The sequence below is a fragment of the Tachypleus tridentatus genome, chromosome 6 (assembly GCF_004210375.1).
Source record: "Tachypleus tridentatus isolate NWPU-2018 chromosome 6, ASM421037v1, whole genome shotgun sequence".
Lineage (NCBI taxonomy): Eukaryota > Metazoa > Arthropoda > Merostomata > Xiphosura > Limulidae > Tachypleus > Tachypleus tridentatus.
In genome coordinates, this window is record NC_134830.1 from 140,697,498 (window position 1) to 140,711,403 (window position 13,906).

The 13,906-nt window shown below is 37.3% G+C and overlaps 1 protein-coding gene across 3 annotated transcripts in view; it reads left to right on the top strand.

Annotated features, from left to right (window-relative positions):
* The window catches only part of LOC143253856 (NAD(+) hydrolase sarm1-like), a 48,436-nt gene that overhangs the window by 21,970 nt on the left and 12,560 nt on the right, over positions 1-13,906 (top strand). For all 3 annotated transcript variants that reach the window (XM_076508304.1, XM_076508303.1, XM_076508302.1), the window contains exons 2-5: positions 7,251-9,377; positions 9,467-9,643; positions 10,203-10,327; positions 10,572-10,807. In XM_076508304.1, the coding sequence (XP_076364419.1) occupies positions 7,251-9,377; positions 9,467-9,643; positions 10,203-10,327; positions 10,572-10,807 (2,665 nt within the window). The remainder of the gene's footprint in view (positions 1-7,250; positions 9,378-9,466; positions 9,644-10,202; positions 10,328-10,571; positions 10,808-13,906) is intronic.

Below are 13,906 nucleotides of genomic sequence, written 5' to 3' on the forward strand. Positions count from 1 at the left end.
GACCCTCGGATTACGAGTCGAGTGCCTTGACCACGTGGCCATGTCGAGTCTCGAGAAATACATTAATAACTTTAAACTATTCATTCACGTTCTTACTGCTTTTTTTACTACATCAGACTAAAATTCCCAGTGTACTTTGTTTTTGGCATTTTTCTCGATATCCACCAGATATACGAGAAATTAGCTTTAATAATATTAACTCCTGCTTAACATATTCCATCTGTTTTGTGGAAAACTTCTGTTTTTTTTCTACACCCACACTGAAAAATGATTTATTTTGTTAGAAAAATGTATTTTTAGACGGAACTAAATGAATGACAGCTTATCACTTGTTTGTCAATAAGGCCAAACATCCGGAACCCACTGGCCTACTCAAGTGGGTGTATTTTACAAGATTTAGATGAAAGATTATGATAAAAGTGGATAATATGGATGGTTATGTTGAGTTAAAACATTATTTTAGTAAACGTGCAACGTAATTTTAGTCCTTATAATTCCATGTTCAAAAAATAAAAGTGACTGTTTTGTTTGCCAGATTCTTGATGTGAAAATAAGGCCTAGGTTCTAGTCAGTGTTGTTATGTTAGATCTTACATAACAATAAAGAAAAGGTTTGATATTATTTGAAGTAATTTGTTTTTGTTTGAAGTCTGCTTATACGTATTGTTAGGTTATTCCAAACGACAGAATAAACACATTGTTTGAAGTCAGCTTACATGTATTATTAGACTTGCTATTCGAAAGAATCGCGCTGACATGACGCCACATATGGTATAACTCAGCGTTAAACAAAAACAAATTAAGAATGAGTCTTACATTTGCCTCCGTTTTTTAAATGGTAAATACAGAGATTATTGAGTTATATTATTAGGTCATAGACGAAAATGATTCGATTGTTTCTTTTTATTATTATTAGATTCTGCTTAACAACATAGAATGATTTATAAGTTAGTATATTAAGTCTGGCGGTTCCTAGTTCAGTACAACATCCTAAACCTAACGGTTCCTAGTTTAGAACATTTCCAACTTGTTCTTCCTTTTTAAACAAAAACACGTATTAAGTAGCTAAGTGAAGTGTGAAGTCTTGTTTAAAATGTCCTGCTTTATATTACAGTAAAGATATAGCTAGGGTTATGGGAGGTACTTTAACAACTTACTGTATACTTTCAGTAAAGGCTAAAAAATATATTTGGTTGCCTTAGTGATTCTCCCTTTAGAAAAGCGTTGTAGTTACTATAGCAACGATAGATCGTAACGTTTAACTTGCAGGTTTTCACAAGACGGAATAGTGTGAATCAAATTATATGTATAAACATATTTAGTCGTTGTGATAGTGAGGTTACTAGGAAAGAACAGCTTTGTGGCGCTCAGGGTGTGGCAAGTGGTTAGCATGCCGGACTGTGGAATAAAAGGCTATTCTTTCAAGTTCTGATATACACTAAACAAAAAATTATCACCCCCCTAATTTGGAGCAATGAGTTTTTGTTTTGTTTTTTAGGATGATTGTGAAACCCACTATTAGATTAAGGTAGTCGAAGGGTTGGTGGTGGATGATGTTGACTAGTTGCCTTGTTTCTTGTCCATCAGTTCAGTATTAAGAATGGCTAGCCCAGATAGCTCTTACGTAGCCTATGCAAAAATCCAAAACAAACAAAACTTGTGATTACTGTGGTATCGGTATGTTTACACGTCTCTGTTTTTGAACCAAAAATGAACATATAAAGAGAAATATCGAAAAGAAACGCATTTAATACGAATTATGTCAGAAATGTTAAGTCAGCTTTCGACGTTTAAACTGTAATGTTTTTAATTTATTTAAAAGAGAGAAATAATGATAGGAGAACGTTTCCATAATATGTATCGAAAAGTTCGACTTAAAATATTGAAACATTTTGAAGTTTTTATAAACGTTTTTTTAAAGCATGTGAAAAATAGATGGCACGACGTAATGGCTTGTTTTGAATTTCGTGTAAGGCTACACGAGAGTTATCTGCACTAGCCGTCCCTAATTTAGAAGTGTAAGGCTAGAGAGAAGGCAGCTACTCATCACCACCCACCGCCATCTCTTGGCCTATTCTTTTACCAATGAATAGTAGGATTGACTATCACATTATAATGTCCCCATGGTTGAAAGGGCGAGCATGGTTGGTGTGACGAAGATTCGAACCTGCGACCTTCAGATTGCGAGGCGAGCGTTCCTAGCTACGTTGGTCATGCCGGACCTATGATATGATGGTAAACCTGACAGTTTTTTTTTATTATTATTATTATTAATGGGGTTGTAAAACGTAGAATCTGGTAATACACATAAAAGCACTTTGGTTGGATGTTGTCAGGTTTTTTACGATAGCAGTAAGTTATCTTGGTAATTTTGTTACTAACACACTGGTGGACTTACAACTAATATATGACAGGTTATATTTACAGTCTGCCAAGAACAAGGAACAGTTTGACGTTCTAAGTAAGTCTTAGAAGTTTATTTAAAGACTATCTCACTGGTTTCTGAAAAGCCATGCTTGTTGTTAAGCCTTTCTCACTCATTTTCATTCTTAGAAACACATGGTTTAGCCTGATAAGAACTGTTTTTATCACTAGTATTATATTTAGTGTACTTCTACCTTTTAGCTGTTATTTATGACAATAAAACAAATTATTGTTCATCTATACTTTATACTGTAAGCTCTTACATGTTCACTGCCGGGTCATCTACTCTTGGCCCTGCCACAGGTCACATCTCTTTCAGTCACTTGAAGTCTGTATGACTATCTTACTAGAGTTTGAACTATTAAGGCTAAAAGACAATTTAACCCTAAAAGAAACTTTCCAAAATACCGCGGAAAGTTGTTTCAATAAAACTATTTTTTTATTCAATATTTCCAGTATTTTTCTCGATACAACCCATTTTACCAGTCACACTAAACATATTAATATTTTAGCGCTCCTGTGGGTCAACGGTAAGTTTACAGGTTTACAATGCTAATGTTCAAATAAATGTTTGGTGTTTTTTACTAGCACCTTCTATCAAATGATATGTTTAACTGTAGTGAAAATATAACTTTAATGTGTCTGTTTGTTTTGAATTTCGCGCAAAGCTACTCGAGGGCTATCTGCGCTAGCCTTTCCTAATTTAGCAGTGTAAGACTAGAGGGAAGGCAGCTAGTCATCGCCACCCACCGCCAACTCTTGGGCTACTCTTTTATCAACAAATAGTGGGATTGACCGTACATTATAACGCCCCCACAGCTGAAAGGACACGCATGTTTGGTGCGACCGGGATTCGAACCCACGACCTTCGGAATACGAGTCGAACGCCGTAACACGCTTGGCCATGCTGGGCCAAATAAAGAGCCTTAGAACTAAGTTTTGGCTTCTGCCTGTGTGCATGCTTTCTTATAGCAAAGCCACATCGGGCTATCTGCTGAGCCCACCGAAGGGAATCGAACCCCTGATTTTAGCGTTGTAAATCTGGAGACATAGTTTAATGTGTCAGAAATATCCAACTGTATTTTTTATCTGTGTAGTAGGAGAGCATGCAGCTACGTAAATGAAATTTTAAAGGAAAGCCTGCTTTCTAATTATTATTTAAATGTGAAAGGTGTATAGTTTGCTTTCATTCTGAATAATCAGCGATCTGAGCTCAGTATTAAAATATTTTCCTAAAGCGCCAAAATGACCAAAAGGCTAGGTGGTGCCGTTGCGCCCATCTGTGACTCACTTTCATTCGTCGTCTGCTCGACTCAAGTTCCACAACGTCTGAGTAAGGAACTGAGGACCTTTATGTAAGGGGCGTTAAACGTTAAGAAAATGGACTTCTTACCGTGTATGGTCAGCATCATACTCGTGCGGAAAACAGGTCAAGAAACTGATGGCGTTGTCTAATACCGGAAAAGGGAAGAGCGAAACACAACAAGGGGAAGAAGGGTGGAGGAGCTCCAAGTGAGGGCGCAGTGGATTATGCCATGATTCTTACTGTTATTATACGTGGGCTAAGAAATACTTGCCGAAGTTTGAGTTTGTTTACGAGGCTAAGTTTAAAGATGTTTAATAGCAAAATTATGATTGAATTCTAATCCAATCGTGCAAAAAAAAAAAAATCGGATTTACAACGTTAGAATCAGGGGTTCGATTCTCTCCTCGGTGGACACTGCAGATAGCCCACTGTGATTATGCTATAAGAAAACACATACAAATTGTGCGAGATATTTTCGATTATTAGCGTTTACGAATACGTTTGCACGTTACATTTAAAAGTAATTAGATGAATGTTTACGTCAGCACTTAAGGTGTCTAATTATGTATTTAACACACAGCAGGGACGTGTTAATTTTACTTTCAGTCACGTGATATCGAGCCATTCAAACTAGGATATACAAATAAGATATATCGACAAGAATAAAAACAAACAAAACCATGAGTACTTTTCTTTAGTACTCACTGAAACCAAATCGGTCTACTCTCTAAGTATATGGATATATTAAATAGTGAAATATATAGCACTACTGAATTTTACCCTCGTCAGTAATAATCAATGGTAAAAGTTGCAGCACTAGTGATGTCGTCATTTATTTAATGCTTGTAGTAACATTGCTTGAAATAAAAGGTTGGCAGATGGACGTCATGTTTTACTGTTAAAGATCCTGAACACTTTGTCACGATGACGCGTCTGAAAGTTTCTCGTTTATACTCGAGACTTAAATACATGGGAGTCTTCTCGATATTTCGTCATAACACAGTGAGATAGTTAAAACCATTTAACGTTGTCGTAACACAGTAATCTAGGTTCGATAGCTAAAACTTTTCAACGTTGTCATAACACAGTAATATAGGTTCGATGTTCGATAGCTAAAACCATTTAACGTTTTCATAACACAGTAATCTAGGTTCGATGTTCGATAGCTAAAACCATTTAACGTTTTCATAACACAGTGATCTTGGTTCGATGTTCGATAGTTAAAACTTTTCAACGTTGCCATAACACAGTAATCTGGGTTCGATGCTCGACAGTAAAACCATTTAACGTTTTCATAACACAGTAATCTAGGTTCGATGTTCGATAGCTAAAACCATTTAACGTTTTCATAACACAGTGATCTTGGTTCGATGTTCGGTTAAAACTTTTCAACGTTGCCATAACACAGTGCTCGACAGTAAAACCATTTAACGTTTTCATAACACAGTAATCAAGGTACAATGTTCGACAGTTAAAACCCTTTAACGCTTTAATATCACAGTAATTTAGGTTCGATGATGGTTACATTGTTAATACAGGGTGTTTCTTCTCTCTTGATAGCAACTGTTTTCTCTATCATGTATAATTTGTAGCAAAGCAGTTAAAATGAAATAAAACGTGCCAGTACTAGAATTTGAGTTTTACTGTGATGAATGATTACAAATAATTGTCTGAAACAAGTAATTCATGTGCGGATGTTGATAATTCTTCCGTTTGAAGACCTTACATCCAATAGTTCAAATAAATCAGCCCATTTTAGTCCTACTTTCAAGTTTTGAACTAAGAGATCAGAAGTTTTTATTATATTTTTTCCTTTTTGTACAAAGTTCACGACTCGTTGTGGGTATATTAGCATAGTTACTACTATGATTGTGACGTGTAAAGTACCCGTTTCAGACCTGACCTCAGTCCAAGCTGGTTTGTAAACTTTGATTGATGAACTGGGACAGTTGTCTGTGTTAACTACTCCCTCTCTAGTTCCATATCTGATGAGATGACTGTAAAAACGTACTCCAGGATAGATAAGACTTATGTTCAATCTCAGAAAACTTTTATAGTGTTTGAAGTCATTAATAGTAACACTATTACTCAAAGGTTCGAGTCCGTGAGATACCAAAAAGTATCCCCTTCACTTTGAGCTATATCTGCGTTATAAGAATAGCAACCAGTCTCTCGACGATAAAAGAACTGTCTTCTCCTTAACCAGCAGTTCAAAATTTGAGACCACGGCGGAGTTGCGTAGTAACGTTGTCATAACTACAAACAGTTGGTTCTCACATAGTGTGTGAAATGAATAATGAATGTTTGGGCAAGTTGATTAGACTCTGAAATTACGCCTTAAGAGCTCGCGCATGGCTCTTAATTCTTTAACATTATTCAGGTAAGCCATCAAATCATATTTGGGAGAGAGAGAGATAAAACTCCTTGTAGGGTAGAGGTCACGGGCAATTTCCTGACCTTTCAGAGGCACGTGCTTCGGGAACATTTTCATAACTTTGTTAGCCCTTCCTGACAGTTCTTCTCATGCGTACTGCATTTAGGTGCTTCGTGTTTGTATTTTGTGGTCTTAACAGACTAGTAACAACTGGTTTAGACTGTCGAACAAACGCCGGTGTTAGTTTCTACTAATAAGAACTTGTCTATTACAACGGTCGTAACCGACTTTTGTGTGGACTTGAATATTTTTGTTTTTGTTCAGTTTGTGCACAAGGTAGGTCGGATTTCTGTCTTAATATCAATCTTTTTCTACTCACTGAACTGACGAATAGCTTGATTATTAATAATAAATGCATATGTGTTCCAACAAGGTAACTTTGTCAGCAGTACTGACATGGTGTAGTGGATTTTGAACTGAGATTAATTATAGGAAGTGAATAGAATTGCTTATATTGGGGATGGTCCAGCACGACTTATAAATGATCAAACACGACAATTACAGAGACGTCAGTCTTTTGTCTTCATTTATCTGTATATTTACATACCTGTCTCGGGTTTGTTTGAATTATTTTTATATTAACTTCGTTTATTCACCGTATCATAACCGCAGACAATATCCTTTTGAAAATCAAATGACTTTCTAAGAAACGTATTTTCTTACTTATCGTACAGTTTCAACATATGGACTTTTCTTGAGTGTCAGGAAGGACCCTCCAGTTTTAATTTAATTCAATGAACTTTTTTCAATTTTCAAAATTCAATTTTTTTTTAAATTTGTTTTATCTTTGGTGGGTGATTCTATTGAAATTTGCAGAGGTTTTTATATTTCTTTTAAAATCACAGTTTCTTTACGTCCTATAGTAAAATAAGGTTTGCTAGCATTATTAGGACCATTGGAGTTGCACTTTCCTGGAGTACAGTAATAAGAATATTCAGAGAACGCTTTAACCGTATCAGGTAAAAAGTGCATTCTAATTATATCAAATAATCACATTTTTAAATAGTCAGTTTTTGCAGTGTTACCAGTTTTAATTTTAATCAATAAATGTGATTGATTCATTAATAATATTTGTTGTACATTACAGATGTCTGATTTTCCTGCACAAAACAGCGAAGAAAAACCAGTTTCGGCCAACGGGGATGTGTCCTCTTTAGTAGAAAACTTTAATCAGAAGTCAACAGTTCTGAACAGAATAAACAGTACAACGGCATCTTTTACTAGCAGCACAGAAAAACTGAATTCGAGTTCAGCCTTCACAAGCACAGAAAAACTCAGTGCTAATTCTTCCTCCGCCCAGATGTTGAAGAGTAGTAGTACATCATCTTCAACATCTGGTTCTGTGGTCAGCAAAAAATCACAGCTACTTCACTCGGTTGTCAACCAGGAACTGAAGCACCAAAGTGAATCGTATGTTGGCAATCGTAACTTTAACCGCAGCGTCAGCGTTACCAGCATTGCCAGCAGTGCTAGCAACACCAGTGAGTCTAAGAAGAAAACCTTCACTGCTCAAAAGGGTCTCTCGATGGACGACATCCTGTCGGAAGAGACTGCCAGCAACATTAGTGAGTCCAGGAAGAAAACCTTCACTGCTCAGAGGGGTCCATCAATGGAGGACGTCCTGTCGGAGGAGACTGCTGTTAGCACTAATGAGTCTAGAAAGAAAACCTTCACTGCTCAAAGGGGTCTCTCAATGGACAACATCTTGTCGGAAGAGAGAGAGGTCAAAGGGTCTTCTCCTCAGGAAGTGACGTTCGAACAGAAGAGAATGACCAAGATGAAGTTACTTACTGATGGATTCAAAACTTCTAATAACAAGGAAGTTAAGAGCTATCAAGGAAAAGCCATCAAAGCTCACTTAGCAACAGAAGGATTTTCTTCTGAGAAGGCAATAGCTTTGCGACAGAAAGAAAGCCACCTGGAGACCGAAGGCAGAATCCAGCAGCAAGAGCGGACTGCAGTGTCCTCCACGATGAAACTTAAAACGGACGGGTTTACTGAGGAAAAGATTGCCATGTCCAAACAGGAGGAATTCTCTCAAGCATCCATCCAACAGCAGAGGAATGTATCCTCTTCCAAACTATGGTTTACTAGTAAGAATCTCAAATCGTCCACTGCTATCAGCAGCAGCCAAAACAAACAGCAGATGGGGTTTGGGGGAATTTCGTCCTCTGTTAACATGAGTCCCATCGTCACGTTTCCTGATGAAGGAGGACCATTTCACATAAACGGCTTTTCTCCCAATCTTGCCCTCACCCAGGGCCTTGAAGAGGATATCAAGATTCTTAACTCGCCAGCGTTGTCTCCAGAAGTTGAGAAGGCCATGACAAGGTTTGGGTCCCGCATAAGTACCTGTGTTGAGAGATTGAAGACTGCTTCTGACGAGGAAGCAGTGCCGCTTCTGACCACGATGAACGACATCATCCGAAAAGCCTGGGCTGTTCCAACTAACGGCTACGAACTCGGGTTTAACTTGTGCAATATCTTAAGGAACAACGGTGGGATGGATATCCTAATGAGGAACTGTTCTTCTGGTAACGACGAACTCCAGTTTGCTAGTGCTCAGCTTCTAGAACAGTGTTTATCAACCGAGAACCGAGGATACGTGGTGGATAAAGGTCTGGACAGCGTTGTCTCCGTGGCCTACTCGTGCAGCATGAGAAACTCGGTCATTCACTCTCGTGTCGGCACGGGTATCCTCGAACACCTCTTTAAGCACTCCGTGACCACATGCAGTGATGTCATACGAATGGGGGGCTTAAAAGCCATTTTGTACGACTGTAGAAATTCGGATGTCGAAACACTCCGTCATTGTGCTACTGCTTTAGCTAACTTATCTTTATATGGTGGGTCCGAGAATCAGGAAGCCATGATCAAACACAAAGTCCCCGTCTGGTTGTTCCCCTTAGCGTTCAACAATGACGACAATATTAAGTACTATGCCTGCTTGGCTATTGCTGCTTTGGTAGCTAACAAAGAGATCGAAGCAGCAGTATTACGTTCCGGAACGCTGGACCTTGTTGAACCTTTCGTGTCCAGTCATAATCCCGAAGAGTTTGCCAACAGTACCGTGTCTCACGTCCACGGGCAGTCCAAAAACTGGCTCCTTCGGCTGGTTCCTGTCCTGGACAGCAAGAGAGAGGAAGCCAGAAGTCTGGCAGCCTTCCATTTCGCCATGGAGGCTGGGATTAAAAAGCGACAAGGAAACACAGCGGTAAGGCAAGAAATATTTATTTTTATAGTTTCAAATTCTTTTATATTTTACGTTTGATTTGGTAACCAAAACGGTATTACCTTTACCAGATATTCCACGATATCGGAGCTGTTGAGGCCCTCAAGAAGGTCGCTAGTTCTCCAAACGCCATCGCTTCTAAGTATGCTGCCCAGGCTCTCCAACTGATTGGAGAAGAAATTCCTCACAAGTTATCTCAGCAAGTCCCTCTTTGGACCGTTGAAGACGTGCGAGAGTGGGTTAAACAGGTAGGATGTTTACAAACATTTTTATTTACAGGGTTCAATAGACACTTCAGGAATTAAGAGGTTAGCCTCAGTTCATTAAGAAATAATTAACTTATTTATACCCAAGTGCTCAATGAATACTTGTGTATAAGGATATTAGGTGCCTAGTAAACCAAAGATACATGTAATTGATTGGTACCTAAATATGCATGGATTTGTAACTTATCGAACTTGGGTTTTTCCAAGGAAAAACTCTTAATATTTCTAACGAACATTACTTGCATTATATCCATTTATTCTACTAACGTCTAATTGTTTGGTTGGTTACATAATGTTTAATTACCTGAGATAACGCATTGTGATTTAGTTGGTTACATTTAGTTGAATTACCCCAGATAACATTGTGATTTAGTTGGTTACATTTAGTTGAATTACCCCAGATAACGCATTGTGATTTAGTTGGTTACATTTAGTTGAATTACCCCAGATAACATATTGTGATTTAGTTGGTTACATTTAGTTGAATTACCCCAGATAACATATTGTGATTTATTTGGCGTGTTAATACACCTGTTTCTAGATCAACTTTTCCCAGTATTGTAATGAATTCACCACCAGTCGAGTGGATGGCGATCTCCTTCTTCAACTGACAGAAGAAATGTTGAAAGAAGACATTGGGATTAAAAACGGAATTCTTCGGAAGAGGTAGGACAGTTCAATAGTTTAAAGTAAGATGATCTAATAAAAAGTGTCAATGTGTAGTTGAATATTCCTATATAAATTACTCGTTGTTATCCAATGAAGTGTTTATCTCTTTGGTGGCTATACTGTTTTTCACGTTAAAGTGTTCTACTTGTCTACGTTATTATAAAGAAAATAAATTGATTAATTAAACCATTATTGAAATAACAGAGACGTTTGTGCTAAGCCTGTTATCCTTTTCTTGCAGGTTCCTCAGGGAATTGAGCCTTTTAAAACGAATGGCCGATTATTCATCTTGTGATTCTACTAACTTGAACCGTCTTCTGCAAGACCTTGGTTTAGACTTGAGTCAGTACACCTATCCCATGTTGCAGTGTGGTGTGGACAAAGACACCTTGCTACTGTTGTCTGAGGAACAGATGGCCAAAGAGTGTGGTGTAGATAACAGTATACATCGGATACGAATCTGTCAGGCTATTCGAGGTAAAGTTAGGCTTAATAAAAGTTTACCTTCAATCTGAAAACGAAATTTTACTGTCAACTTCTTCTAATTCCTTTTTCTGGGTGGGTGGAAATGGTTTCCCCTCCCTTCCCCACAAGTTTATCATTAACAGTATCAGGCTTTCTAAGATTTGCGGTGTCAGACTTTCTACCAGCATCATATTACTATGAACAGCGATTACAAATTCTTTTAGTTCGTTATTTACCCTAACAATGCACCTGACAACGCTAAAGGAAGGGTTTGTAATTGGAACAGAACAGACTTTGATTAATCTCGTGTGTTTCCTAAGTTAGAAAAGAAATACGTTGTTCCTTTGAAGTTTATCAACAATCATCGAACTGACACTAAACTCATAACTTCCATCACAGTAACTGCCACGTGACGTAATGTAAATATTAACGTTGTACATCGTCAGTTTCATGATACTGGGAATTTTACCTGATTGTGAGTTTTACATGACGTTTCCTTTAATATTTATGTGTTAATGTGAGCTTAATAAAACCAGATATAATAACATTAAATGCGTTCCTACTTTATCCAAGGTATCTTGTTGTTTGGAATAAAAACTGTTTAAACAGAGGAACCATTTTTATAACTTGAACAAAATTTACGTTCTGCTAATGATGAGTACATTTATATTAAACAGATTTTGGTGTCTCAACACGTCGTCACGTATGGGCATGCTCTATCGGACGATAGTGCATCTTGACAATAGTCCTGCAGCGAACTATCTATTGCAAAAGGCTTCATCATAAGATTGTTATCTCCCCGATGCTTTCCATTATACATCTGGTGTAGGACAACGCCCGTTTCAACTGTCTGAACATATATATATATCCATGGGCGTTGCGCCCGGCGACTCTAACAGTATGTCTTCGTCAGAATTAACATAAATACCCGTTTCACTTTCCAGACGTATATTCTTCTCCATTATGTCACGTGCTGTTGCTTAATGCACGTGGGCAGTTTTCTCCACTGACAATTCTGTTCGTGGATTCTTACGTGTTAGAAGACACCACACTTTGCTTGCTACACCTTGTTGCGGATCTCTCTTTGGATGGATCCCCGATGTGACAACGGCCAATTTACGGACTTACATCGTGGTCCGGGGTTTGATACTCCGCGGGTAACGCAGCAGATAATCCAATGTGACTTTGCTCCAGTAAACAAACTTTCTGTATGGTTTTTGCCCCAAGTTGAGCCATACCCCTTTTTCCTCAAATACCGTTAAGTTCAGGGGGGGGGGGTTGATTGGTTGTTCGTTTGAAGAGATTCACCGATGTTCACATGTTTTGGGAATTTTTAATCAAATTTCTTGTATATAACTTTACATGTTTATCCGGTCAATGTGATAAAATTTTCAACATGTTCCACGTTCCCATGTTGGAAAACCTAAGTTAACAACACTTGTTTCTTCCAGCTATGTCAGTTTACTAACTGTCTTTTATAACGATTCATAAATTTTATAAACAAATTTGTTTCTTTCTTTAAACTGCAGTACAAATGTCAGTCGACGAGTTTAACTTCTCCATGTTTTAATACAATCGTAACTTGTAGAAAAAGTAAAGAATTATAATAAACACTATCTGATATCAACTAATCTTAAGACTATCGCAATATGTTGGAAAATTTGAACATAGTATCAATGAAGTGTAATTACTGAGACAAATCAACTTGGCTGAAGAGGGGACATCTTGTCCCTGGTCGTTTAATTACTGAGACAAATCAACTTAGCTGAAGAGGGGACATATTGTCCCCAGTTCCACACAAATATACTATACCTTTAAAAACTGAGGTGTGTGTCCTTACATCAAAAATCAAAAATTAACCCTTGTGTTCTCAACCCTTAAAATACATAAATTAGACATTATGTTCTCAATATCCAAAACCTTCGTTGTTTCTGGGTTTTTATTTTTTGGTAAAATAATGTATCTAGTTACGTGCTAAGTTGGAGTAGCTTATGTCTAAAGCTTGTTTGAAAAGTATTTTGTGATGATAGAGAAGTGTTTACTATGTTTCTTCCTGACACACAAAAATGACCGTCTTCGTAAAGAATCTGACAGATGCCTGAATGTCTGAGTTTAACAAGTAAGTGTCAGCATGATGACTAGATTAATAGAACATCTGCCGTCTGTGACGTACTGACGCAGGCCAACACAAGTAAATAATTATTTTCCTTTTTTTTTTTTTTCTTTGTTTCTTTTAAACTTATGTATCGTGGAACTTGTAAAACTAAAATGAAAGCTAGTATATCGTGATTGGTCAATACAGTTTCTTCTTTACGAACTTTAACCTTTCAATGTCATCGAAAATTCTTTCATTTAAGAAAATCGTACAAAGCTATTTTTCTTTTATGTCTTTTTCTTAATAGTCACGTGACGATGAATTTTACCTTTCTTTTTATATATTTGAAAGTCCTAAAGAGTCAGTCACTCGTCTTTATGGTCCTAAATATAAAATTCACTAAATATAGAGCTCGAATGTTCATCAGAAAGTAAAAGTTATGACGTCAGTTAAATATGATTATATAATAACGTTTCAGTACTTTTACAGAGAAAGGCTTGAAGAAAATATTAAACTCATCCTTGGGAAGAGGAAGTCAAATGACAATAAATGTATTCCCTTAGAAACAAAAATATTTCATCTTATTGGAACAGTAAACCTCGTGTTTAAAAAGGATGTAGCCCTAATTACACGACGTTCAAATATTTCCAGCTGGTTCAAACATTTTTCATCCATTTAATCTGTCCAAAATGTCAACCTAACTACTGTCATTGTTGCACAGCGTGTTCTTTTTTAACCAATAATTGTCTCTTGACAAGTTACTGTTTATTAACCTTTGTAATTTGTTTATGAACTACTGACCAGAGGGAAGGCAATCAAACAGCACCACCTACACTAAGGGGCTGATTGTCACTCCGCTAATGTATCCACAGCTTTAAGTATGGAAGATTCTTTTTTATATCGCACGGATTCGAACCCAGCTCACCGGCACTAAAATAAACTTTCAGAAAAGAATAGAAAAACTGTGAATTGTTTTACCAGATCAATGTATTAAGTTAAACGTACAGCAGTGTTAC